The 22733-nt window shown below is 61.2% G+C and overlaps 4 protein-coding genes across 6 annotated transcripts; all 4 read right to left on the bottom strand.

Annotated features, from left to right (window-relative positions):
• Nucleotides 1-2091: 2091 nt before the first annotated feature.
• On the bottom strand, nucleotides 2092-3378 carry BGLAP (bone gamma-carboxyglutamate protein). 2 transcript variants are annotated; one of them, XM_061375302.1, is made up of 4 exons: nucleotides 3314-3378; nucleotides 2997-3038; nucleotides 2326-2389; nucleotides 2092-2247 (listed from the first exon to the last, which is right to left on the bottom strand). In XM_061375302.1, the coding sequence occupies exons 1-4, from the start codon at nucleotides 3372-3374 to the stop codon at nucleotides 2115-2117; spliced, it is 300 nt and encodes a 99-aa protein (XP_061231286.1). In that variant the 5' UTR covers nucleotides 3375-3378; the 3' UTR covers nucleotides 2092-2114. The 2 variants fall into 2 exon arrangements, with proteins under 2 accessions (XP_061231286.1, XP_061231287.1); XM_061375303.1 differs by having other exon boundaries at nucleotides 2092-2244.
• Nucleotides 3379-4308: 930 nt separating this feature from the next.
• PMF1 (polyamine modulated factor 1) lies at nucleotides 4309-5993 on the bottom strand. The gene is made up of 4 exons (XM_061375299.1): nucleotides 5836-5993; nucleotides 5652-5757; nucleotides 5439-5539; nucleotides 4309-4636 (listed from the first exon to the last, which is right to left on the bottom strand). The coding sequence occupies exons 1-4, from the start codon at nucleotides 5991-5993 to the stop codon at nucleotides 4309-4311; spliced, it is 693 nt and encodes a 230-aa protein (XP_061231283.1).
• A 1996-nt stretch (nucleotides 5994-7989) lies between these two features.
• SLC25A44 (solute carrier family 25 member 44) lies at nucleotides 7990-10567 on the bottom strand. 2 transcript variants are annotated; one of them, XM_061375306.1, is made up of 4 exons: nucleotides 10467-10567; nucleotides 9941-10373; nucleotides 8661-8788; nucleotides 7990-8214 (listed from the first exon to the last, which is right to left on the bottom strand). In XM_061375306.1, the coding sequence occupies exons 1-4, from the start codon at nucleotides 10560-10562 to the stop codon at nucleotides 8023-8025; spliced, it is 849 nt and encodes a 282-aa protein (XP_061231290.1). In that variant the 5' UTR covers nucleotides 10563-10567; the 3' UTR covers nucleotides 7990-8022. The 2 variants fall into 2 exon arrangements, with proteins under 2 accessions (XP_061231290.1, XP_061231289.1); XM_061375305.1 differs by having other exon boundaries at nucleotides 9941-10567.
• A 1936-nt stretch (nucleotides 10568-12503) lies between these two features.
• On the bottom strand, nucleotides 12504-21165 carry SEMA4A (semaphorin 4A). Its single transcript, XM_061375298.1, has 15 exons — nucleotides 21053-21165; nucleotides 18513-18641; nucleotides 17723-17883; nucleotides 17573-17635; nucleotides 17385-17483; nucleotides 17034-17142; nucleotides 16829-16945; nucleotides 16612-16742; nucleotides 15617-15783; nucleotides 14737-14887; nucleotides 14419-14608; nucleotides 14218-14333; nucleotides 13979-14139; nucleotides 13251-13363; nucleotides 12504-13150 (listed from the first exon to the last, which is right to left on the bottom strand). The coding sequence occupies exons 1-15, from the start codon at nucleotides 21084-21086 to the stop codon at nucleotides 12504-12506; spliced, it is 2388 nt and encodes a 795-aa protein (XP_061231282.1). The 5' UTR covers nucleotides 21087-21165.
• Nucleotides 21166-22733: the final 1568 nt, after the last annotated feature.

Raw genomic sequence — 22733 nt, 5'->3', positions numbered from 1 at the left:
CCATTGGCCTCCCTGCAGCTCGTCTGGATCAGTGTGCTCCAGGGGGTGATGCTCCAGGGGATGAGGCTCCAGGAGATGATGCTCTGGAAGGATGCTCCGGAAGGAGATGATGCTCCAGGAGATGCTCTGGAAGGATGCTCCAGAAGGAGATGATGCTCCAGAAGGATGGTCCAGGAGGAGATGCTCCAGGAGATGATGCTTCAGAAGGATGCTCCGGAAGAGGATGCTCCAGAAGAGGATGCACCAGAAGGAGATGATGCTCCAGGAGATGCTCCAGAAGGAGATGATGCTCCAGGAGATGCCCCGGAAGGAGATGAGGCTCCAGAAGAGGATGCTCCAGAAGGATGCTCCAGAAGGAGATGCTCCAGAAGGAGATGATGCTCCAGAAGGATGCTCCGGAAGGGGATGGTCCAGAAGAGGATGCTCCAGAAGGATGCTCCAGAAGGATGCTCCAGAAGGGGATGCTCCAGGAGATGCTCCAGAACAGGATGCTCCAGAAGGAGATGATGCCCCAGAAGGATGCCCCAGAAGATGCCTCCTCCATCCCCATGGACTCAGCAGCTATGCAAGTACCAAACCACTCCATCTCCTCCATCTCCTCCCATGGGCCCAGGCCAGAAGCTGCTACATAAAGGGGGGGGCCCTAAGGCCCTGAGTGACACTGGAGACTTCCCAGCATGGACCAGGGTGTTCCTGGCATCAGGTAAAGCCCCCAAACCAGCACAAACCCCAGCGGGTTCCTTCCCTCCCAGTCCCTTTGCCGCATGCAGCCTCGTAGCACAGCAGGAACCTGCAGGCTCCATCCCTTAATGGGGGGAACCCACCTAGAACCGGGGTTTGCCCCTCCTGAGCCTCGTGGTGCGGCCCCAGCACTAAGGAGCAGGATGCGGCCCCTGGCTCCTGGTTGATGGGGCTGGTCCATTGCAGGGATGGGGATGCACGAAGGGAGCTGAGGTGGGGCTCGGGGGGTGCTGAGGCCTCGCTCCCTTTGGTGCTGGTTGCACTTGGGGGGCTCCGGGGCTGGGCCCAGCGCCTCCCCCTTCTCCCAGCCTTGCACTGGGCTTGGGTCCTCCTGCGGCTCCCATTGGAGCCCAGGGGTGCTGAGCTCAGTGCAGGATCAGTGCAAAGGGGAGCAGTGGGGGGGTCTCAGAGCAGGGGCTTGGCTCTGCCCCCCCCCCAACCCTTGGGTAGCTTAATAAAGGCCAGGATGTTTGGTAGCCCCTGTCCTGTGCTGCTGTGGGGTGGGAGGGGTGGGGATGGAGGGAGGGATGGATAACAGAGGGAAGGAGGGATAATGAATGAGGAATGGGGTGTGGGGTGGGGTGGTGATGGAGGGATGGATAACGGAGGGAAGGAGGGATAATGGATGAGGAATGGAGGGATGGGTAATGGAGGAATGAATGAGGGATGGATAACGGATGGAGGGATGGATGGATAATGGATGAGGGATGGATAATGGAGGGATGGATAACAGACATGGAGGGAGGGATAACAAGGATTCATAATGGATGGAGGGATGGATAACAGAGGGATGGATGGATAATGGGTGGAGGGATAGATAACAGGGATGGATAACGGATGGAGGCATGGATAACAGAGGGAGGGATGGATAATGGATGAGGGATGGATAATGGATGAGGGACGGAGGGATGGATAATGGAGGGATGGGTAAAGGAGGGATGGATAACAGGGATTCATAATGGATGGAGGGATGGACAACAGAAGGATGGATAATGGAGGAATGAATGAGGGATGGATAATGGATGGAGGGATGGATAACAGAGGGATGGAGAGAGCAGGGATGGGGATGGAGCCATGGGGACAGAACAATGGGGATGGAGCCCATGGGGATGGATCATTGGGGATGGAGCCATGGGGATGGAGCTGATGGGGATGGATCCCATGGGGATGGATCACAGGGGATGGATCACAGGGGATGGATCACAGGGGATGGATCATTGGGGACGGATGAAGCAGACGCTCCCGACACCGTTTTGTGCGTTTATTTCCATCCTGTTCCCAGGCACGGGCTGGAACCGGAGCTGTTGGGAAGGGGGGTGAGGGGTAAGGCTGGTGCTGGGAGCCCTGTGGGGCGCTGTGGGGCGCTGTGGGGCTCAGGCCAGCCCGTAGTACCGCCGGTACGCCTCTTGGAAGCCGATGAGGTCGCCGAGCTCATCGCAGGCGGGGTTGAGCTCGCAAACCTCCCGCTTGGCCTCCAGCGGGTCCCGCACGGCCCCATAGGGGCTGCTGGGGCACAAAGGGGAGGTTATGGGGTGGGGTCCTGCAGCCATAGGGGTGGATGCAGTGGGGACCCCCCCCCGGTACCTGTCATAGCCGTAATGCCTCTTGTGCCGCCGCATCTCGGTGCTGGCGCGCTTGGACACAAAGGCTGCAGGGACAGAGAAGGGTCGGGGGGGGGGCAGGATGGGGACCCCCCCTCATCCCCATTCATCCCTATCCCCAATCCCTATCTCTGTCCCTATCCCCATCCCTATCCCCAATCCCTATCCCCAATCTCTATCCCCATCCCCATCTCTATCCCCATCCCCATCTCTAATCCATCCCTATCCCCAATCCCTATCCCCAATCTCTATCCCCATCCCCATCTCCATCCCCATCTCCATCTCTATCCCTATCCCCATCTCTATCCCTATCCCCAATCTCTATCCCTATCCCCATCTCCATCTCTATCCCCATGCCATCCCTATCCCCATCCCCATCTCTATCCCTATCCCCATCCCTAATCTCTATCCCCATCCCCATCTATATCCCCATCTCTATCCCTAATCTCTATCTCTATCCCCATCCCCATCTCTAATCCTATCCCCAATCTCTATCCCTATCCCCAATCTCTATCCCCATCCCCATCTCTCTCTCTCTGTCCCTATCCCCATCCCCATCCCTAATCTCTAGCTCTGTCCCCATCCCTATCTCCATCCCCATCCCTATCCCCCTCTATCCCCATCCCTATAGGGCACATGCAGTCACTCACTCACCTTGGGAGCTCTTGGAGTCGGTACTGACGGAGCCCTCCGGAGCTGGGGATGGAGCAGAGGGGTCAGAGCAGCCCCATTCCCCCTCTGGAACCGCATCCCTGACCCCCCCCCCCGAGGGATGTGGAGCTCTTGGAGCAGCTCCCATAGGAGCCAGGCTGGGTCAGCTCCTGAAGGGGAGCCCTCAGAGCAGCTCCAGTGCCTAAAGGGGCTGCAGGAAGCCTGGAGAGGGGCTTGGGATGCAGGGATGCAGGCACAGGCCAAGGGGAATGGGTTTGATGCGATGGAAGGGAGCTGGGGTGCTCCATCACCCCCGTTACCTGTGCGGCAGAGGCCAAGGGCCAGCAGGAGCAGGAGGGGCAGCAGGAGCAGGAGCCTCATGGTGCCTCCGTGCTGGATCTGCCCTCGCTGCAGCACCTTTATAGGGCCCAGAGCCCGGCCCTGGGTATTTCCAGCACATCCGGGCCCAGCCCAAGCACCAATTTGTGGTTTGGGATGAACTGGGTCCCTTTGGGAACGGGCAGAGCCCGCAGGGAGGGGATGGAGCGGGGCCGGAGCTCTCTGCATCCATCCTGCTCTCCATGGGAGCCCGGGGCACTCAGGGCACCTCCAGTCCATCCCAGTGGAGCTGCAGTGGAGGAGGGAAGGGCTGGAGCAGGGCCCGTGTCCACCCAAACCCTAAATACAGAGCACAGGAGCCAAGCGGCAGCGGGAGCGCATCCCAAGGGAATGGTGGCTCCCGTTGATGGGGAAGCAGTGGGAAGCATCCGTGCCAGAGGAGGGAACGGGGTCCTAAGGGGGGTACCGATGGGCTCTGTGCTTGCCAGGCATGGACCCCACAACACGGTGATGCAGAGCATCCCATGGGATCTTTATTCCAAACACCATTCCCGGGGTGCATCCAGGTCCTTGCTCCCCTTCAAGGCCCTCACAGTCCATGTGTAAGGAGCCAGACCCAGGCTCCCCCCTCGCAGGAAACTGCCCCCCATTCCCAAAGGTGCAGCCGGGTCCTAAGGGGGGGACCGATGGGCTCTGTGCTTGCCAGGCACGGACCCCACAACACAGTGATGCGGAGCATCCCATGGGATCTTTATTCCAAACACCATTCCCGGGGTGCATCCAGCTCCTTGCTCCCCTTCAAGGCCCTCACAGTCCATGTGTAAGGAGCCAGACCCAGGCTCTCGCTGTAGGGCCATGAGCAGGAAGCTGCCCCCATTCCCAAAGGTGCAGCCGGGTCCTTGGTTATTCCTTGGCTCCCATCCCGAGCTCCTTCCCTAAGGATGAGGAATCCAAGCTCCAGAGCATCCCCACGGCCTCACTGCGGCTGCTGCAGGCTCAGGACCAGCTCCTGCTGCTCTCCATTGAGCGCCTGCGAGGGGAAGGGTGAGGGCCCCTGAGCTCCGGCCCCCAGGGAGCTCCACGCAGGCGGCCCCGGGGGCTCCGGTACCTTCCAGCCCCGGCTGTGGGCCTGGAGGCGCTGCTGCAGCTCCTGGATGCGGCCCCTTGCGTCCAGCACGGCCTGGGCCGCTCTCCTGTTCTCCTCCCGCTTGGTGCGGAGGGCGCGGAGCAGGCAGGAGCGGTGCTGCAGGAGAGGGGGGACCAGGGCGCTGCGGGCGTCCTCCTCCGGGATCCCACTGGGGCGCCTGGGGGGAAAGGGGGGGCAGGGGAAAGGGGATGGGGATAAAGGGGGATGCAGGCAAAGAGGGGTGTGGGGTGGATGAAGGGGGATGGGGGGTGGATAAAGGGGGATGTGGGGTGGATAAAGGGGGATGGGAGTGGATAAAGGGGGATGGGAGTGGATAAAGGGGGATGGAAGTGGATAAAGGGGGATGTGGGGTGCATAAAGGGTGATGCAGAGTGGGCAAAGGGTGACAGTAGTGGATAAAGGGGGATGAGAAATGGATAAAGGGGGTTGTGGGGTGGGTAAAGGGGGATAGGAGTGGATAAAGGGGGATGTGGGGTGGGTAAAGGGGGATGTGGGGCGGGTGGAGAAAGGGGGATGTGGGCGGATAAAGGGGGATGTGGGCAGATAAGGGAGATGTGGGGTGGATAAAGGGGGATGCGGGTGGGAAGGGGGATGTGAGCGAATCGGGTGGGTGGGGGGTGTGGGGAGGGGGATGGGGTATGGGGGATGTGGGGTGGGTAAAGGGGGATGTGGGGTGGATAAAGGGGGATGTGGGGCGGATAAAGGGGGATGCAGAGCAAGGCCCTGGCACTGGAAGCAGGGCCGCACACCCCACGGCAGCTCCGGCTCCGTTCCCCACTGCTGGCTCCAGGCATTGAGAGCCATGGGAGGAGCAGTGGGAGGCGAGGAGCTGGGCTATGGGGTCCCTGCCACCGATGGGAAGGCCCAAAGGCGAGCACAGGCTCCCATAGGGGAACACAGGCTCCCATAGGGGAACACAGGCTCCCATAGGGCCCCATTCCCCTCGGGCCGGGCCGTACCATGCAGGCTCCTCCTGGCTCTTTCCCTCCTCCACGATCTTATCCAGGGAGTCGAGGACCGCCTTCAGGTTCCCTTCCTCCATCACCTCCTGGATCTCCGCCTGCAAACGGGGATCCCGATCCCCCCCCACCCCCGGGGCCTGCGGGTTAACACCAGGCCCATGGCCAGGCCCGGAGCCTCCCCCGCCGCCCGTTGCCCGTTCCCCCCCTCACCCTGATGGAGGCCTGGAGCTGGGACACGAACTGGTTGTAGATGCTCTTGGTCAGCTCCGGTTGGAGCTTATAGAAGCTGCGGTAGCAGCTGGCGAAGCGCGGGTAGCTGCAACCGGGACGGGGTTTGCCTCCATGCAAAGTCCCGGTCCCCCGCCTCAGCCACCGGCTCCATTCCCCCCCTCACCTCCCGGCCGCCACCAGCTTCTCCAGGAACGTGTCCACCACGGTGTTGAAGAGCTCCGCGCGGCCTGGCCCCGGGGAACCGCCGCCATCGCCCCCGTTAACGCCGCCATCTCCTCCGGTATCGCCTCCGGTATCACCGTCGCTCCTCGCCTCCGCCATCTTGGCCCTCCACAAACGGCAGCCCGCGCCGCCTCCCCATTGGCTGCCGCCTCAGAGCCGCGCCGCTACCATTGGTGGCTGAGCCGGGGGAAGGCCCGCCCACTCTGAGCGCGGGCTGCGCTCCGGGCGTGGCTTACGCGCACAGGAGGCGTGGCCTTATCGGGAAAGGGGGCGTGGTTTTATCGGGAAAGGGGGCGTGGCCTGGCGCGCAGGACCCCGCTCAGCCCCGGGACGTTGGGAAACGGCTTAAAACGGTCAAAAACGCGGATGCGCTCAACCCCCCCTTGGTTTTAACGCTCCAACGGCCTTGTCCCAGCGGGAATAAACGCTCCTGAGCCCATGGAACCCCCCCCCAAGTGTTGTTCCTCGTGGATGAAGCCGAGCGCTCAATCCCGACCTGTTCCAAGGGGGATGAAGGAGCCAAGAGAGGCAAAAGCCGCTCTCTCTTGTCAGCCACCGCTCCCAGGAGCCAAGCAGAACCCATCCCGTTTGGGAAGCGGGATCACAGAACCATGGAGCCGTTTGGGATGCAAGCGACCCCCAGAGCTCATCCAGTCCAAGCCCTGCAATGAGCAGGGGGCATCTCCAACCGGAGCGGGTTGTCCGGAACCGCATCCATCCTGGCCTTGCCTGGCTCCAAAGGGGTTTGGGCTTGGCTTGATCCCTGCAGCTCCATCCATGTGCTTCATCCCGGTGTCTTCCCAGCTCCGTGTCCCTGCTTCCTCTCTTCCCCTCGAAGGCACAGCATTAAAAGCACCAGGCTTCGACACTCGGGCATCACAACGAAGGTCTCTGAGGTTTATTATCAGTCAGGAAGGTCGCTGGTGACGAGGGCCTGCATCCCTGCTGCCACCTCCCCATTGCACAGACTGGGACCAGCATCACCCACGCGCTCAGGATGCTCCCTGCAGATCCCTCTTGGATCTGCTCTTATAGAGAGAACCGAGAGCAAAGCAAGAGAGGAGCAGCTGGCAGAGAGCATCACCACGGGGGGACATAAAGGGGGCATTAAAAGGCTTTTCCTGCCTCATCCATGGGTACCGCGGCGCTGGGCCCCTCATCCATGGCAGCGTTGGTGACACCTCCAGTCCCTACCGGGGTGGCAAAGGCAGCCAAGAGGCTGCCAGGACCCCCCCCCCGTGCAGCAGGATCAATGTGAGACCCCAGAGTTCCAGCAGCAAAAGGATGGGAAGCGCATCCCTTCCCTCTCTGGTGTGAACCTACCTGGGATGAGCACCATGGCAATCAAAGCAACCCCTTGAGCTCTTCCCTCTTGCTTCATCCCTCGATGGCTTAAACACCGCAGTGCAAAGGCAGCCCTGCCCTTCCCAAACAGGAGGAGCAGGATTTCAACGTCCCAAAGGATTCGTAACCCATTACTTCTGATTCAATATGAACGTGCCCATGGGGTTGGGACTGGAGCAAAACCCAGCCTAAGGTTTCTTCCGTCCCTACTTGGAGCTCAACTCCATCTCCTGCTGCTTCCCAACAGCTCCCAAACGCCTCAACCAAGGGAAAGGTGGGAAGTGGCAGCAGGACTGCACTCCGGACACGTTGAACAAGGCCACAGCACAACCCCCCCCCCAAAGATAAAACCATGAACGAAGACCGGATGAAAAGCACAGATCGAGCACCCAAAGCGCTCAACTCCTGCCCTCGGCTGCCCGGAGGGATGAGGAGCAGGGAACCGTAGTCCGAGGGCGATGCCCAAAGCACCTCCAACGAGGGCTGGAGCGGGTCCGGGTCGCTTCCATCCCCCGGCACAAGTGCAATGAGCAGCGGAGCCGCGAGAGGCCGCTGCTGGAGCGCGGTGCCCTCCCCTCCTCGGGGGGGGGGGGGCTTGGCAAGGATGGGGTTAACTCCATGGAGACCCCGGCTTGATGCAGGTCGCATCCTGATGCTTCGCAGCAGGGCGCTGGCTGATGTCCTTGCCACTTGTACTGCGTGACCAGCTTGGAGGTGAAGGAGGAGGCCCCAACCCCTCCTTCCATCGGGATGCTCCAAAGGGATGGCAAAGGAAGGTTCCTCTTCACCAGTGCCTTGAATCCACCAGCTCCGGGCGCAGGCTCAGCTTCTTCAGGGTCTCGTAGCCCACCACGATGACGATGGTGGAAGGAGTGGCTGAGATGATGCGGGCCGAGAGGCCCTTGGTCAGCCCCCAGGGCCCTTCCTCTGCCAGGAGCTGCCTGAAGGTCAGGATGATGGAGCTCTTGCCTTCCACCTGCAAAGCCACAGCAAAGCCAGCTTCAACCTCAGCACCGCTCTGCTCCAATGGAGGGGCTCTGGATGCCCCAACCCCAAAGCAGCCTTGATGTGGGCTCCAGAACTCCCTAAAGGGAGGTAGGGGGGGGAAAGGGAAGAAGCCCTAAAGAGGCAGCAGCAAGTGGGTTTCTTAGCCCTGGTTCCTGCTTCCTCCCCTCTGCCCCCATCAGCTCGCACAATGCAAGGGGCAGTTTCAGAGCCTTCAGTGATGCTCTATGGGGAGCTCATGTGGGGCAGCACAGGCAGGGAAATCCAGCCCCACTGATGCTGAGGGATAACGAAGCCTTGGGTACCAAGGGCAGAAGAGCCTTTGCCAGCAGAGAGAGCAGGAAGGATGGAGGTGAAAGCACTGAGGACAACCCCCCCCCCCCCAAGCCTGCATCCTGGCTGGTGCTGAGCTCTCACCTGAACCCGAGCCCTGATGACATCCATGGGGTTGGTGAGCGTTGAAGCCGTTGCAGCCGCAAGGGGCCCCGAGATGGCTTGGAGGAGGAGATGGGGACAGTCCTTAGGGGTCAGGCTGGAGAGTTGCTCTGGGAATGGAAGGAGGAAAGCGTCAGGGTAAGAGGATGCTTCAGGCCCTCTCCTCCTCTTCCAGACGCCAAACCATAACACTAACCTAAAACTAACCATAACCCTAACCTAACCCTAAACATAACCCTAATCTAACCCTAACCATAACCCCTACCTAACCCTAACCTAAACCTAACCATAACATAACCCTAACTATAACCCTAAACCTAATGATAACCTAACCCTAACCATAACCCTAACCTAACCCTAACCCTTACCTAACCCTAACCTAGCCCTAACCACAACCATAACCTAACCATAACCTAAGCCTAACTATAACCCTAAACCTAAACATAACCTAACCATAACCATAACTCTTACCTAGCCCTAACCTAACCCTAACCATAACCCTAAACCTAACCCTAACCATAACCCTAACCTAAAACCAACCTAACCCCAACCCAACCCTAACCGTAACCCTAAACCTAACCTAACCGTAACCATAACCCAACCCTAACCCTCATTCACCCCCAGGGATGCTTTCCCCACCAGGTCACCCAAGGGCAGGGAGCAACGGGCTCAAACCCCAGCCCTGCCGTCAACCAGGGCAGAAGGAGCTTGCGTGGCCCCAAACCAGAGCATCAAAACGCTCCCCTTCCCCTGCTCCTTTAAAGCTTCCAGACTCAGCATCGTGTGCACCCAGGTCCAGGGAGCACGCTGCTGTCTCCATGGCAGGGATCCCTAAGGAACACGGCCAGCTCATCCCAGGGATTCCCATCTCCCACCCATTCAACCTGTCCCAAAGCCCCAGCTCCTTTGGGAAGCCCAGAGGCACCGAGCCTACCTCAGTGGGGTTTCACACCCCAAGGCTCAGCTGCAGGAAGCACAGCACCGCCTGCACACAGAACCATGCAGGATTTGCCCTTCACCCCTGGGCTTTTGCTATGGGATTTGTGGCTCTAAGAGGTCTTTCTGTCTGCATGAGCTGGAATTGCACCGGCACAGTGGCTCCCAAGCCCATTGCCATGCATGGAACCAGGTTTCCATTGCAGAAAGCAAGCATTTGGGAGCAATGGAAGTTAAGGTTAAAGCCAACAGCCCTCCAAGGCTTTCCCCTCCTTCCAAACCCAATCAAGCACACCATGCTGTGTCCCCAGCCTCCTTTCACTCACCAGCATAGAAGTGGTAGAAGGGCCACCAGACGGCACTATTGGGGATGTAGGTGAGCAGCGAGGCCACGTAGCCCCTATAGAACCCTCTGAAGCCATCAGCCTTGAAGATCTGCCCAATGATGTCCTTGGTTTGGCCAAAAACCAAGAGGCCTTTGCCATCCTGGTGGCGCACCTTGAACCTGCCCATGCTCTCGCCTTTCCTCTGCATCATGAGGTGCTGGGAGACGACGTCGATGGGTACCGTGATGCTCTGGGCCACCAGGGATGCTGATCCCCCAGCCACCAGGGACTTGATGGCGTTGTTGTTGGTGTAGTGGGACACGTACTTGCGGGTGAGCTCGTAGGTGGTCACATAGCATTGGCCTGAGATGAGGGTGAAGGTGTTGACCAAGAAACCCCGGTAAAGCCCGGCCGTGCCTTCCGTCCTTAGGATCTTCCCAAAGGCATCGAAGGTGCCTTTGTACAAGCTCTTGCCCTTCTGGACCTGCAAGCGGGTGCGGATGAGGGTGAAGGGGTAAACGCTCACCCGGATCATCATGGTCATGCAGATGCCAAAGAGGTAGAACTTGCGCTTGTCCAAGTGCTCCCATTCGATGATGGGGATGTTGCGTTTGTCCTCCATGGCTCCTCGGGGCTGCGGCGGTCCCGACCCACCTCAGAAGGGCTCAGTGTGAAGGGGATGCATCTGGAACGAGGGATGCTTTGAGGAGGGGATGCAGGGATGCAGGACAAGGGGAATGGCGGGGATGAGGATGGAGGAAGAGCACTGCTCCGATGGGAAGCATCACCTTGGAGGAGGCAGCCAGGAATCCAAGCGGTCACCCAAAGCAGCTCCTCCTCAGTCATCCCGGGTTCCTTAGATGCCAGGATGTCCCTTTGCAGCGCCAGGCTCTGGACCAGGAAGGAAAGCACAGGATTCCCGTTACATCCCCAGATTCCCTGCACAAATCAGACCCGTTCTCCCATTTCCATCCGGATCCCCCAAGCCTGGAAGCCGATGGGATAGAACCCACCCCATCCCCACTCCCAAATCGCCTTCTCCATGGCTTTGGCAGCACTGAGAGCACCGGGAAGAGCCTCCCCCAGCACAGCCCTCCTTGCCCCACTGCTGCACTCATTGGGTGCCTGAAGCGGGTTTGGGATGAGCCCAGCTCCTCGCAGGGGTCAAGCCAAGAGGGAAAAGCAACTCAAAAGCATGAACCCAACAGGAAACCCCCCCAAAACGTCCTTTCCATAGCAAAAAAAGCAGCTAAAAAAGCTGATTTGGGTTAAAAGGACCTTAAAGTCCTCCCCCCCCCCCCCCCATCCCCATCTCCTACCGGTACCTTCAAGTACTTGGGGGTGAAACACATAAAAGGAATCACTGCTGCGTTCCCACTGCTCTGCAGGACCCGGCTTCAACCTCAGCCCCCATTTACCCCCCTTTTCCCCATCCAAACGGGTTTTGCTTTCGCTGTACCTAAACCCGACGCTTTGGGCCGCACAAACAGGCTCTTTGTGCCAAGGAGCGATCCTGCCCTGCATCCCAATGCCGCTGGAAAGCATCCCAACGCCTTTCCAAGCCCCCATTCCTGCCCTGTTGCCTATGGAGACGCTCTCAATGGGGGCAGCCCCAATCCCTTCCAAACGGCTCCCGTTGGAAGCCCGCAAAGGGCAGAAGCTCCCTTCCCGTCGCCCTCAGCCCGGGATGGCCGCGGCTCAAGGCCTCCATCCCTATGGAAGCGGAGCGGAGCAGCCTCACGCTCCCAACCGGGAGGCCTCAGGCCCCGGGCCCGCTCAAGGCCGCAGCGCCCCGGTTCCACGGCCCGTGTGTGCCCCCCCCCCCCCCCGTCACCGGGGTCCATCCGGTACCACCCCCCACCCACCGGTTTCTCCCCGCTCCCCTCCTCACCCCGCGGCCTCTCCGCCGCCCGGTCCCGCCGCTCCCCCCGCCCCATGGCGACCCGGCGGACACCGGCCGGAAATGAAGTGCGCCGGCGCGGAGCACGCTCGACCAATCAGAGCCCGGGAGGTGGAGCCATCTTGGAAACGGGCTGAAGCAGCGCCGGAAGAGAGCGGCGGACAGGGTACTTCCGCCCTTCGTAAAGATGGCGGCGCCCAGGGGAGGGGATGGAATACGCATGCGTAAATCAGGGCGCACGCCTCCCTCCCTCTTCCTCTTCTTAAAGGGCCAGCGCCGAATTCCAGCTCTATAACCAACGTTAAAGGAGCCCCTTGCACACGCACCCCCCACCCCATAGTGTTGCACCAAGCCGGGGAGGGGGGGGCGCTTCTTTTCGTTCCTTTTTGTATTTAATACAAAACATCAAATATACAAAGAAAAGGGAAATTTACAGCATCGAAAACAGCGGCTCGATGGGGGGGGCTCCATCCCCACCATGGCTATGGGGCAGAGCCATGGGGTACCCCCCCCATCCCACCCCATTGCTCAGCACCCAGGGTTGCGCATGGTGGGGGGGGGGCACTGACGGCACCATCCCCCCCCCCCCGCATCCCACCCCGAAGCACCCCCTCGGGTGTGTTAAATTAACCCCAAACCCTTCCCATTCACCCCAAAACCCCCTCATTGCGATGGCACCGTCACGCCGGGAACACGGAGCCTGCCGTTACCAGCATCGATGTCCCCATCGAGCTGCACGCAGCACGGGTGGGAGCCTTCCTCCTCCTCCTCCTCCTCCTCCTCCTCCTCCGTGGTACCTCCGGGTGCGGGGCGCTCCGCGGTGCCCCCATTGAGGGGCACCTTCTCCCCTCGCTGCCTTGGAGGGGTTTGGGGCGCGCTGCACCCTCGCACCTTGCTTTTGGCTTTGAGCTGATCGTGATAGGCAACGAGAGCCAAGCAAGCGGCCGCGGCCAGGGTCACCACCAGCAGCACGGTGACGGTGACGAACTCGGGCCAATACAAACGAGGAGGAGGAGGAGGAGGTTCGGAGCCCCGGGGTAACCCGCTTTCAACCAGCCCATCCCGGAGCGGAGCATCCCCACTGGGATCCCGCAGTTCGTAATGAGCCACGGTCCATGTGTACCCGTTCTCGCTGGCCTGGCACTTGTACGTGCCCGCTGTGCCCCTTTGCGTGATGACAACGAGCGTGTGGCCGGGCAGCAGCGCCGTAGCCCCGCGGGCACCGTCGGGATGCTCCCAGTGGTACGTGGCCAGAGCCGAGGTATGCGGGCAGGGCAAGCGGACCACGGCGTTGAGAGGAGGGGTGAGCCCTGTGGGGATGCCAAAGGGGGGACAATGGGGTGATGGGGGCCGCATCCCCCCCATCCATTCCCCCCCCCAGCCTCATCCCGCAGGGTGCCCGCACTCAACTCTCTGCAGAGGGGGTCTCCGGTGCTCCCCATAGGCGGGGCATGGGCACGCTTTGGCCGCGGTGGCACAAAGGGGCCGGGTTCCCGGCTTCGATGTCCTGCAGCCAATGGCTCCTGTGGTGGGAGAGGGGAGTCAGTGCCTGGGAACAGCAGGAGCGTGGGATGGGGAGGGATGAAGGGGGCTTAAGGCTCATCCAGGTCCATGGGCAGGGGCATCTTCCACTGGAGATGGGTGCTCCAAGCCCTGGCCTTGAGCACTGCCAGGGATGGGGCATCCAAACCTTCTCCATCCAACCCATCCCAGTGTCCCAAAACCCTCACAGGGAAGAGCTTCTGCCTAAGACCCCATCTCCATCCCCACTCTGTCAGGTCAAACCCATTCCCCTTGTCCTGTCCCTGCATCCCTGCATCCCAAGCCCCTCTCCAGGCTTCCTGCAGCCCCTTTAGGCACTGGAGCTGCTCTGAGGTCTCCCCTTCAGGAGCCTTCTCCTCTCCAGGCTGCCCCAGCCCAGCTCTCTCAGCCTGGCTCCAGAGCAGGGATGCTCCAGCCCTCGGAGCATCTCCGTGGTCCCTCTTGTGCTGTTGCTCCAGAGCTGGATGCAGGATGCAGGATGCAGGATGCAGGATGATGGATGATGGATGCCGGATACCCCACAGAGGGGCAGGATCCCTTTCCATGCCCCCTGCTCCCGCTCCACATCCCCTTTCCCCCCCGTTATCCCAGCTCACGTGTCCTGGGCGCTGCGGATGGGTTGGCAGGAGCCCTGGCCACTGTTCCACCCGCAGTAGGGGTCCCGCGCCAGCACGCACTCGGCACAGCTCCGGTGCAGGCTGCAGTTGGCCACCGGCACTTGGAGGACCCCAGCGGAGTAACCCACATAGAGGATGCCCTATGGAAGGAGAGGAGCAGGATTGAGCCCATCGCAGCTTCGGGGCTGGTTCTTGCTCCATCCCCATCCCCTCTGTACCTTCCCCGGTGCCAACAGGAGGTTCTTCACCGGCTCTGGTGTTCCGAAGAGCTGGATGCTCTCCACGATGTGCGGCGTTCCAGGCAGCTCCACGGCTTTGTGCAGGAACCCATCCGCTGTGGGGCACAAAGGGCATCACTGATGAACAGGGGGTTTGGGGGTACAAAGGGGATCATTGTGGGGTCCCCCCCATCACCCTACCAGTGGCCAGGAACAGGATGCGGTAACTGGTCCCCGAGGCGCCGCGGGTCTCATCCACCACGATGCGGGTGTAGGTGACGTCCGTCCTCACCAGCAGCGGCCGGCCCCGGGTGGGTACCACTGCCCCATCCATCAGGAAATGGTCCTTCATGAAGGTGAGGGCTTTGTCAGAGGAGGGACCCATGGAGCACTGTGGGGTGGGCAGAGAGGAGGCAGAGCATCATTGAGAGCAATGGGAGCTTCCATTCTCTCATTCCCTCCAATCCCTTCCCATAGGGAGCAGCAGCATCCCCAGGGATGGGGCCTTGCCCCACTCACGCTGCCGGGCCTGGGGCTCACGTCGGGGCCACCATAGACGGTCCAACGGGAGCTCTCCTTGTTGAGCTCCTTGTACTTGCCCTCGAAGACCTCCTCCAGTGCCTCATGGCTGTAGGCACAGACGGCGGCGCTGCCCTCCCTGCCCGCCTGCCTGCGGGGATAGGATGGAGCCCATGGTACCCATAGCATCACCCATGGGTGCCGGGGACCCACAGCAGCACCCATGGGTGCCGGGGACCCACAGCAGCACCCATGGGTGCCGGGGACCCACAGCAGCACCCATGGGTGCCGGGGACCCACAGCAGCACCCATGGGTGCCGGGCACCCACAGCAGCACCCATGGGTGGTGGGAACCCACAGCATCACCCATGGGTGCCGGGCACCCACAGCATCACCCATGGGTGCCGGGGACCCACAGCAGCACCCATGGGTGCCGGGCCACAGCATCACCAGGTGCCCACAGCATCCCATGGGGACCCACAGCATCACCCATGGTCGGGCACCCACAGCATCACCTATGGTCCGGGGACCCACAGCATCACCCATGGGTGCAGGGACCCACAGCATCACCTATGGGTGCCGGGGACCCACAGCATCACCCATGGGTGCCGGGGATCCACAGCATCACCCATGGGTGCCAGGCACCCACAGCATCACCCATGGGTGCCAGGGACCCACAGCATCACCCATGGGTGCCGGGGACCCACAGCAGCACCCATGGGTGCCGGGGACCCACAGCATCACCCATGGGTGCCGTGGACCCACAGCATCACCCATGGGTGCCAGGGACCCACAGCAGCACCCATGGGTGGCGGGGACCCACAGCATCACCCATGGGTGCCGGGCACCCACAGCAGCACCCATGGGTGCTGGCACTCACCACTGCGAGGTGAAGACGGCATAGACATCGGCACCGCCGGGCCGGGGCAGGGCGAAGGCGTGATGGATGACGTTGAAGGGGAAGTGGCCGGGTTGGGAGCAGAGCAGCTGAGCCTTGAGGAACGTGGTCCACTTCTTCTGCAGCACCTTGTCCCCACCGACATCGCTCTGAGGGACACAGAGGGGGGGCTCAGAACCGGGGGGGCAGGAGCTGGGTACCCCCGTTAGCATCTGCTAGCGTCGTCCTCCAGTGTCGTCATCCAAGGGCCTTCTCCATTGTTGTTCTCCTCCATCATCCTCCTCCATCATCCTCCTCTGTCATCATCCTCCTCCATCATCCTCCACCATCATCATCATCCTCCTCTGTCATCATCCTCCTCCATCATCCTCCACCATCATCTTCCTCCATCATCATCCTCCTCCATCACCCCCCATCATCCCCCTCCTCCATCACTCTCCAACACCATCCTCCATCATCCCCCTCCATCATCCTTCTCTATCACCATCCTTCTCCATCACCCCCCAACATCATCCTCCATCATCACCCTCCATCATCCTTCTCCATCATCACCCTCCTCCATCCTCATCCATTCCCCCCAACATCCTTCTCCATCATCATCCTCCATCATCCCCCTCCATCATCCTTCTCCATCATCATCCTCCTCCATCACTCTCCATCATCCCCCCCATCATCCTCCTCCATTGCCCCCCAACATCATCCTCCATCATCCTCCTCCTCCATCCTCCTCTTCCATCACTCTCCACCACCCCCCACATCATCCCCCCCATCATCCCCCTCCATCATCTCCCCCATTGTCCTTCTCCATCATCATCCTCCTCTATCCCCCCTGTCATCCCCCCCCATCCTCCTCCATCATACCCATCATCCCTCTCCATCACCCCCCCCACCATCCCCCTCCCTCCCCCTCCTCCCTCCCCCCCACACTCCTCCCCAGTGCCACCAGAGCACCCCCTTCCCCACGGCCTCACCCCCACCTTGCAGACCCGGGCCACGCGCGGCACCAGCACCCGCTCGAAGAACTCGAGCTCCTCGGCCGTCTCCTCGAGCAGGAAGTACACCTTGTCATCCCCGGGGATGCTGAAGGACGCCACGAAGGCGGCGTCGGCTGGGGGCAGCGGGAGAGGAGCCGGTGGCACCACCAGGACCGGCTCCATGGGGGTTACCCCAAGCATCGCCCCCCATTTGGCTCACCCGAAAGCCAGCGCAGGAACGCGTCCGTCTTGAGCAGGGTCCGGCTGCCCAGCGAGCGGGCGATGATGGGCTCGTTGCCTTGGAAGTTGTTCATGGTGCCGGTGTAGAGCTCTCCGTCTGCATGGGGACACCGGGGTAACCCCAACCCCTTCCTCCCCATTGTCACCCCGCATCCCACCCGTGGGGCCAACAGCCCCGTACTCACCCACCAGCAGGGCAGTGTAGGTGTGCTGGGGGTCGAAGGGGCATTGGCCCTTCCCATCCAGGAGGGGTTGCCCTATTCTACTGGGCACCAGTGTGAAGTTCTCCAGGAGCTATGGGGATGGAGGGGGAAGGATCAGGCCCAAAGGGGCACAGAAGCATCTGTGGGGTCCATGGGTAAGTGGGGACACTGAGCCTGGGGGACCCCAAACCAGGGCTTCACCACCTCCATCCAATGGCTTCTACAACCCCAATGATGGGGAGGCACCAAGGGGTATCCCGGGATGCAGTGAAGCTCCAAGCCCCCATCCCACAGGATTCGGGGTCCCCATTCTCCTCTATGGGGTGCACTCACGATGTAGGTGCAGGCAGGGCTGAAGGCGTAGGTCCCACACACATAGAGGTGGGTCTGGTTCAGGGGTACCAGCACCCGGATGAAGTTGAAGCACTCGGTCTGCATTAATACAGGGGGACACAAGAAGTGGGGGGGTGTTGAGCACCCCATAACCCCTATGGGCTCCTAACCCCATAGTGCGGTCCCACCTCTTGGCTCTTCTTCTTGAAAGCACATTGGGATGCTTTGTCAGCAGTGGGGCCCCACGGTACCTATGGGATGGATGGGGATGAGCAGGGGAAACTGAGGCAAGGAGAAGGGGGGGTAAGGGCATCACCGCGATGCTGCCGGTCCCTCACCGATGCCCTGGCGCTGATGGTGCCGGTGGCACCGATGGTGAGGGCCAGGACCCGGTCCCGTGCGCCCACGTAGAGCTCCTCCTCATCCTCACGCAGGAGGAAGACGTCGTAGTGGGAGACATTGTCTTGGCTGAAGAGGGTCAGGGCCCGATGGGGGTCCCCTGGGCAGCGATAGATGGCGTGTGGGGGGGGTACTGGTAGCACCAGAGAGCCCGGATGCGGCCCCATCAGAGCGATGGGGATGCTTCAGTAACGGGTTCTGCTGCTTCCTCCCTGCCCCAAACCCTCCTCACCCTCTCCATCATCCCCATGGGGCAATGCAAGCCCTGGGGCATCCCTCACCCCAATGGGGTTGAATTGAGGGGGGGGGGATGACCCAAACCCTCCTTGGTGCCCCCAAGCTTCTTGTTTGGCCCCATGGGGCAGGAGCGAGCAGAGGGAAGTGCTGCGCTTCTCGGAATGGCTGCATGGGGAAGTGGAAGTGGCAGCAGGGCCGCAGTGGGGCACAGAAGCCTCCTATGGGGTTCACCCAGCACCCCCATCCTAAAAGGGTTTGGGTACCAACGGCATCACCCCCCCCCCCGCATCCATCACCTTTTGCATCCCCCTTGTGCCACCCCATTGTGGTACCCGGGGTACCCCAGTGCTGTCACCTGCCACCATAGGGAGGTGATGGAGGGAGGGACCCCCAAGCCAAGGACCCGAGGGGTCCCTGCATGGCCCTGGAGGAGCATCAAGGTCCCTGCATCCCAACCCATGGGGGTGCTGCTGGTCCCCATCCCTCACTCACCCCTGGTGAAGGTGGAGCGGGGCCGGGGCTCGGCGCAGAGCAGCGCAACCGGTACCAGCAGGGCCCAGAGCAGGCGCAGGGCGCTGGGGGGCAGAACGGGAGCCCCCATGGGGCCTCCGGGCACCATCCCTATGGGAAGGATGCGGGATCAGGGCCCGGCGCCGTCCGCACCGCTCGTCCCTAAGGGAGGAAATGACACGGGAGGGGGGGGGAACCAGCACCCGGAGCAGGAGGAGCTGTGGGGCCTGAAGGCATCGAGCCACGTGTGACCCCCAAGTGTGGGGCACGGAGCCCCATTGGCCGCCCCCGTGTCCTGCTGCGACCCCTCCGTGTGGCTCCATCGGTGGAAACCACAGAACCCCCCTTTTACCCCTTTTTACCCGTCTTTATAGAAGCAACAAGGAAACCCCCCCTCTATGGGGCTGGACGCTGTCCCCACAAGCAGCCCCATGGAGATGAGCATCCCCCCCCCATCCCCACCAACCCCGGTCCCTTTGGAGCAGGCACCGCGTCCCCATGGAGCAGCGTTACCTGTAATGGGGGTGAGGATGGGGCCGCTTCACCTCCACCCCTGGACCATCCCCATCAGCATCCCCATGACCCCCATCACCAGCATCGCCCCACAAGCGGCCCCCGGCCCCATGGCCCCGATCGGGGCTCCCAGTGCGGGGCTCCCAACGCAGCGAGGCCCCGGCAGGAACCAGAAAGTCCGGATGGAAGGGGACGAGCCCGAGCCTGCTCCGAGCCCGCCCTGCGGAGCCGGGAGCAGGGAAGCGGGGATGGGAGCTGCTGGTGCTGGGAGGGGGGAAACAACGGGGGGGGTTCCTGATGAGCATCGCTGTGGAGAGCCATGGGGCTGGGCATTGCCCCCTAGAACAGAGCCATGGGGCTGGGCATTGCCCCCTAGAACAGAGCCATGGGGCTGGGCATCGCCCCTAGAACAGAGCCATGGGGCTGGGCATTGCCCCTAGAACAGAGCCATGGGGCTGGGCATTGCCCCTAGAACAGAGCCATGGGGCTGGGCATTGCCCCTAGAACAGAGCCATGGGGCTGGGCATTGCCCCTAGAACAGAGCCATGGGGCTGGGCATTGCCCCTAGAACAGAGCCATGGGGCCGCTGGAAGAGGGATGGCAAAAGGGAGGAAGAGGATGAAGGCTCCAGGGGGGCCATGGTGGGGCTGATGGGGTCCCCCCCCACTTCCTCAGTCTGATCCAGAGAGGATGCTCCCAACCGTGGCCCTCATCCTTTGTGGCTCCAATGTGGTCCATGTGTGAGCAGGGCACCGACGGCCGTTCCAGCATCAATGGATGGGGTTTGGGAGCGAGCATCCCCCAGGGTCACTCAGTGCTGGGATGGTTGGGTTGGTGCTGATGATTTTGGGGTCCCCTCTCCCCATTGATTCCAATGCCAGGGGATGCCACGTTGGACACAAGCACACGTTCACCTCCCAAAGAGGGGCTCAGGATGGAGCCAGCCCCAGGCCATGTGCTCAGCACTGAGGTCCCAAGCTCTGCCTGTGCCATAGAACAGAACCACGGCGTGGTTTGGGATGAATGGGGCTTAAATCCCAGCTCCAACCCCCTGGCCGGGCCTCCTTCCACTAGAGAGGGGGCTCCAAACCCCATCCATCCCGGTCAGGATGGGACAGGAGCATCCCTATGGAATGGGGAGGTGCTGGGATGCTTCCAACACACAGGAACAACCTTAACACCCCCCAGAGCCCATGCAGGAGGAGGGATGGGGGAGATGGAAAGGAAAGGATGGGAGATGGAAAGCAGAGGATGGGAGATGGGAAGGAAAGGATGGAGATGGAAAGGAAAGGATGGGAGATGGAAAGGAAAGGATGGAGATGGAAAGCAGAGGATGGGAGATGGGAAGGAAAGGATGGAGATGGAAAGGAAAGGATGGGAGATGGAAAGGAAAGGATGGAGATGGAAAGGAAAGGATGGGAGCTGGAAAGGAAAGGATGGGAGATGGAAAGGAAAGGATGGGAGATGGAAAGGAAAGGATGGGAGTTGGAAAGGAAAGGATGGGAGATGGAAAGCAGAGGATGGGAGATGGAAAGGAAAGGATGGGAGATGGAAAGGAAAGGATGGGAGATGGAAAGCAAAGGATGGGAGATGGAAAGGAAAGGATGGGAGATGGAAAGGAAAGGATGGGAGATGGAAAGGAAAGGATGGGAGATGGAAAGCAAAGGATGGGAGCTGGAAAGCAAGGGATGCAGTAAGGGTATGGGAGGAATCTGGGGAAGAGCAGAAGGGGAGGGATTCAAGAGGTGGGGAACGCAAAGGGTGGGGATAGGAAGAGGTAGGAGGATGCACAGGAGGGACCCGGGGGATAGGGGAGGGATGCGAGGGGATGTGAGGAGATGTGGGAGGAAGGGGGGGGGGATGCAGGGAAGCGATCCCCGAGGCTGGGACCTCGGGGCCTTTGTCCCCTCCCGGCAGCACCGGAGGGGTCTGAGGGGGGGGGTCCCGGAGCCCATCCCCGTTATCGCGGCCGCCCGCAGCCCCCGCCGAGCCCCGGTCCCGGTACCGACCTGCGGCAGCCCAGGGCCGGGCAGGAGGGAGCATCCCCGGGGCCGCCGGATGCTGCTCACGTCGCCATGGCAACGGCTCGGGGCGGCCACACGGGCGGCCACGCGTGTACACGGCACATGTATGACCACACACACGCACATACGTGTGCGGGGACACGCGCAGCACAGGCACCCCCGAGCACCTTCACACCCCCACACCCCCACCCAGGTCTGGACACCCCATAACTGCATCACTTTGCTCCTGTTTGTAGCATCTGCACCGCATCCCTGCATCCCATCCCTGTACCCCCCTATCCACACCGCATCCCTGCATCCCCATCCTTGTACCCCCCTATCCACACCGCATCCCTGCATCCCATCCTTGTACCCCCCTATCCACACTGCATCCCAGCCTTGTACCCCCCTATCCACACTGCATCCCTGCATCCCATCCTTGTACCCCCCTATCCCACTGCATCCCTGCATCCCATCCTTGTACCCCCCTATCCACACCGCATCCCTGCATCCCATCCTTGTACCCCCCTGTGTTTTGTTTGTTTCATCCTTGTACCCCCCTATCCACACTGCATCCCTGCATCCCATCCTTGTACCCCCCTATCCACACCGCATCCCTGCATCCCATCCTTGTACCCCCTATCCACACCGCATCCCTGCATCCCATCCTTGTACCCCCCTATCCACACTGCATCCCTGCATCCCATCCTTGTACCCCCCTATCCACACCGCATCCCTGCATCCCATCCTTGTACCCCCCTATCCACACCGCATCCCTGCATCCCATCCTTGTACCCCCCTATCCACACCGCATCCCTGCATCCCATCCTTGTACCCCCCTATCCAGCATCTGATCCTTGTCCCCTTACCGCCCCTGCATCCCATCCTTGTACCCCCCTATCCACACGCATCCCTGATCCATCTTGTTTGTTTTTGTACACTGCATCCCTGCATCCATCCTTGTACCCCCCTATCCACACCGCATCCCTGCATCCCATCCTTGTACCCCCCTATCCACACTGCATCCCTGCATCCCATCCTTGTACCCCCCTATCCACACTGCATCCCTGCATCCCATCCTTGTACCCCCCTATCCACACTGCATCCCTGCATCCCATCCTTGTACCCCCCTATCCACACTGCATCCCTGCATCCCATCCTTGTACCCCCCTATCCACACCGCATCCCTGCATCCCATCCTTGTACCCCCCTATCCACACTGTTGTTTATCCACACGCATCCCTGCATCCCATCCTTGTACCCCCTATCCACACTGCATCCCTGCATCCCATCCTTGTACCCCCTATCCACACTGCATCCCTGCATCCCATCCTTGTACCCCCCTATCCACACCACATCCCTAGACCCTCATCCTTACTCTCAGACCAGCCATGCTGGTTTAGGGGGGTCCCTAGAGGGGGTTCAGGGCCCACCATCAGGGCCCCATCCTGACCCCCCCCCCCATTTGTTCAATGGCCTTTCCCATAAGGGGAACTCTGCCCTGATCCCACTTCTCCTTCCCCTTCCCATAGCCCCCAAACGGGACCCTGCCTCCACCCCTTCCTCCCTGCACATCCCTATGAGATCCCCTCATCCCCCCCCAGGGAGGTACCTGCTGGGGGGGCACCAGCACCCCGAAAGCATCAGGCCTGCACCGAGCCCATCCAGGAGCCCCTTTGCTGCTCCC

The sequence above is a fragment of the Neopsephotus bourkii genome, unplaced genomic scaffold (genome assembly GCF_033783945.1).
Source record: "Neopsephotus bourkii isolate Nb327-2 ecotype Australia unplaced genomic scaffold, CSIRO-AGI_Nbou_v1 NB_1660, whole genome shotgun sequence".
NCBI classification, from domain to species: Eukaryota; Metazoa; Chordata; class Aves; order Psittaciformes; family Psittacidae; genus Neopsephotus; species Neopsephotus bourkii.
This window is presented reverse-complemented; position numbering and strand designations above follow the sequence as displayed.

Bases quoted from the DNA above. Each gene is read 5' to 3' on its own strand.
- PMF1 (XM_061375299.1), bottom strand. From the start codon at position 5,993: ATGGCGGAGGCGAGGAGCGACGGTGATACCGGAGGCGATACCGGAGGA. The intron at 5,758-5,835 runs GTGAGGGGGGGA...TCCCGGTTGCAG, and splicing joins AAGCTGGTGGCGGCCGGGAG to CTACCCGCGCTTCGCCAGCT. The intron at 5,540-5,651 runs GTGAGGGGGGGA...CCCCGTTTGCAG, and splicing joins AGCTCCAGGCCTCCATCAGG to GCGGAGATCCAGGAGGTGAT.
- SEMA4A (XM_061375298.1), bottom strand. From the start codon at position 21,086: ATGCTCCCTCCTGCCCGGCCCTGGGCTGCCGCAG. The intron at 16,946-17,033 runs GTGAGTACGGGG...GTCCCCATGCAG, and splicing joins CTACACTGCCCTGCTGGTGG to ACGGAGAGCTCTACACCGGC. The intron at 16,743-16,828 runs GTGAGCCAAATG...CGCTGCCCCCAG, and splicing joins GTTCCTGCGCTGGCTTTCGG to CCGACGCCGCCTTCGTGGCG.
- BGLAP (XM_061375302.1), bottom strand. From the start codon at position 3,374: ATGAGGCTCCTGCTCCTGCTGCCCCTCCTGCTCCTGCTGGCCCTTGGC. The intron at 2,390-2,996 runs GTGAGTGAGTGA...CTGTCCCTGCAG, and splicing joins CGACTCCAAGAGCTCCCAAG to CCTTTGTGTCCAAGCGCGCC. The intron at 2,248-2,325 runs GTACCGGGGGGG...TTTGTGCCCCAG, and splicing joins AGGCATTACGGCTATGACAG to CAGCCCCTATGGGGCCGTGC.
- SLC25A44 (XM_061375305.1), bottom strand. From the start codon at position 10,562: ATGGAGGACAAACGCAACATCCCCATCATCGAATGGGAGCACTTGGAC. The intron at 8,789-9,940 runs GTGAGTGAAAGG...TTCCATTCCCAG, and splicing joins CTTCTACCACTTCTATGCTG to AGCAACTCTCCAGCCTGACC. The intron at 8,215-8,660 runs GTGAGAGCTCAG...GTGGCTTTGCAG, and splicing joins TCATCAGGGCTCGGGTTCAG to GTGGAAGGCAAGAGCTCCAT.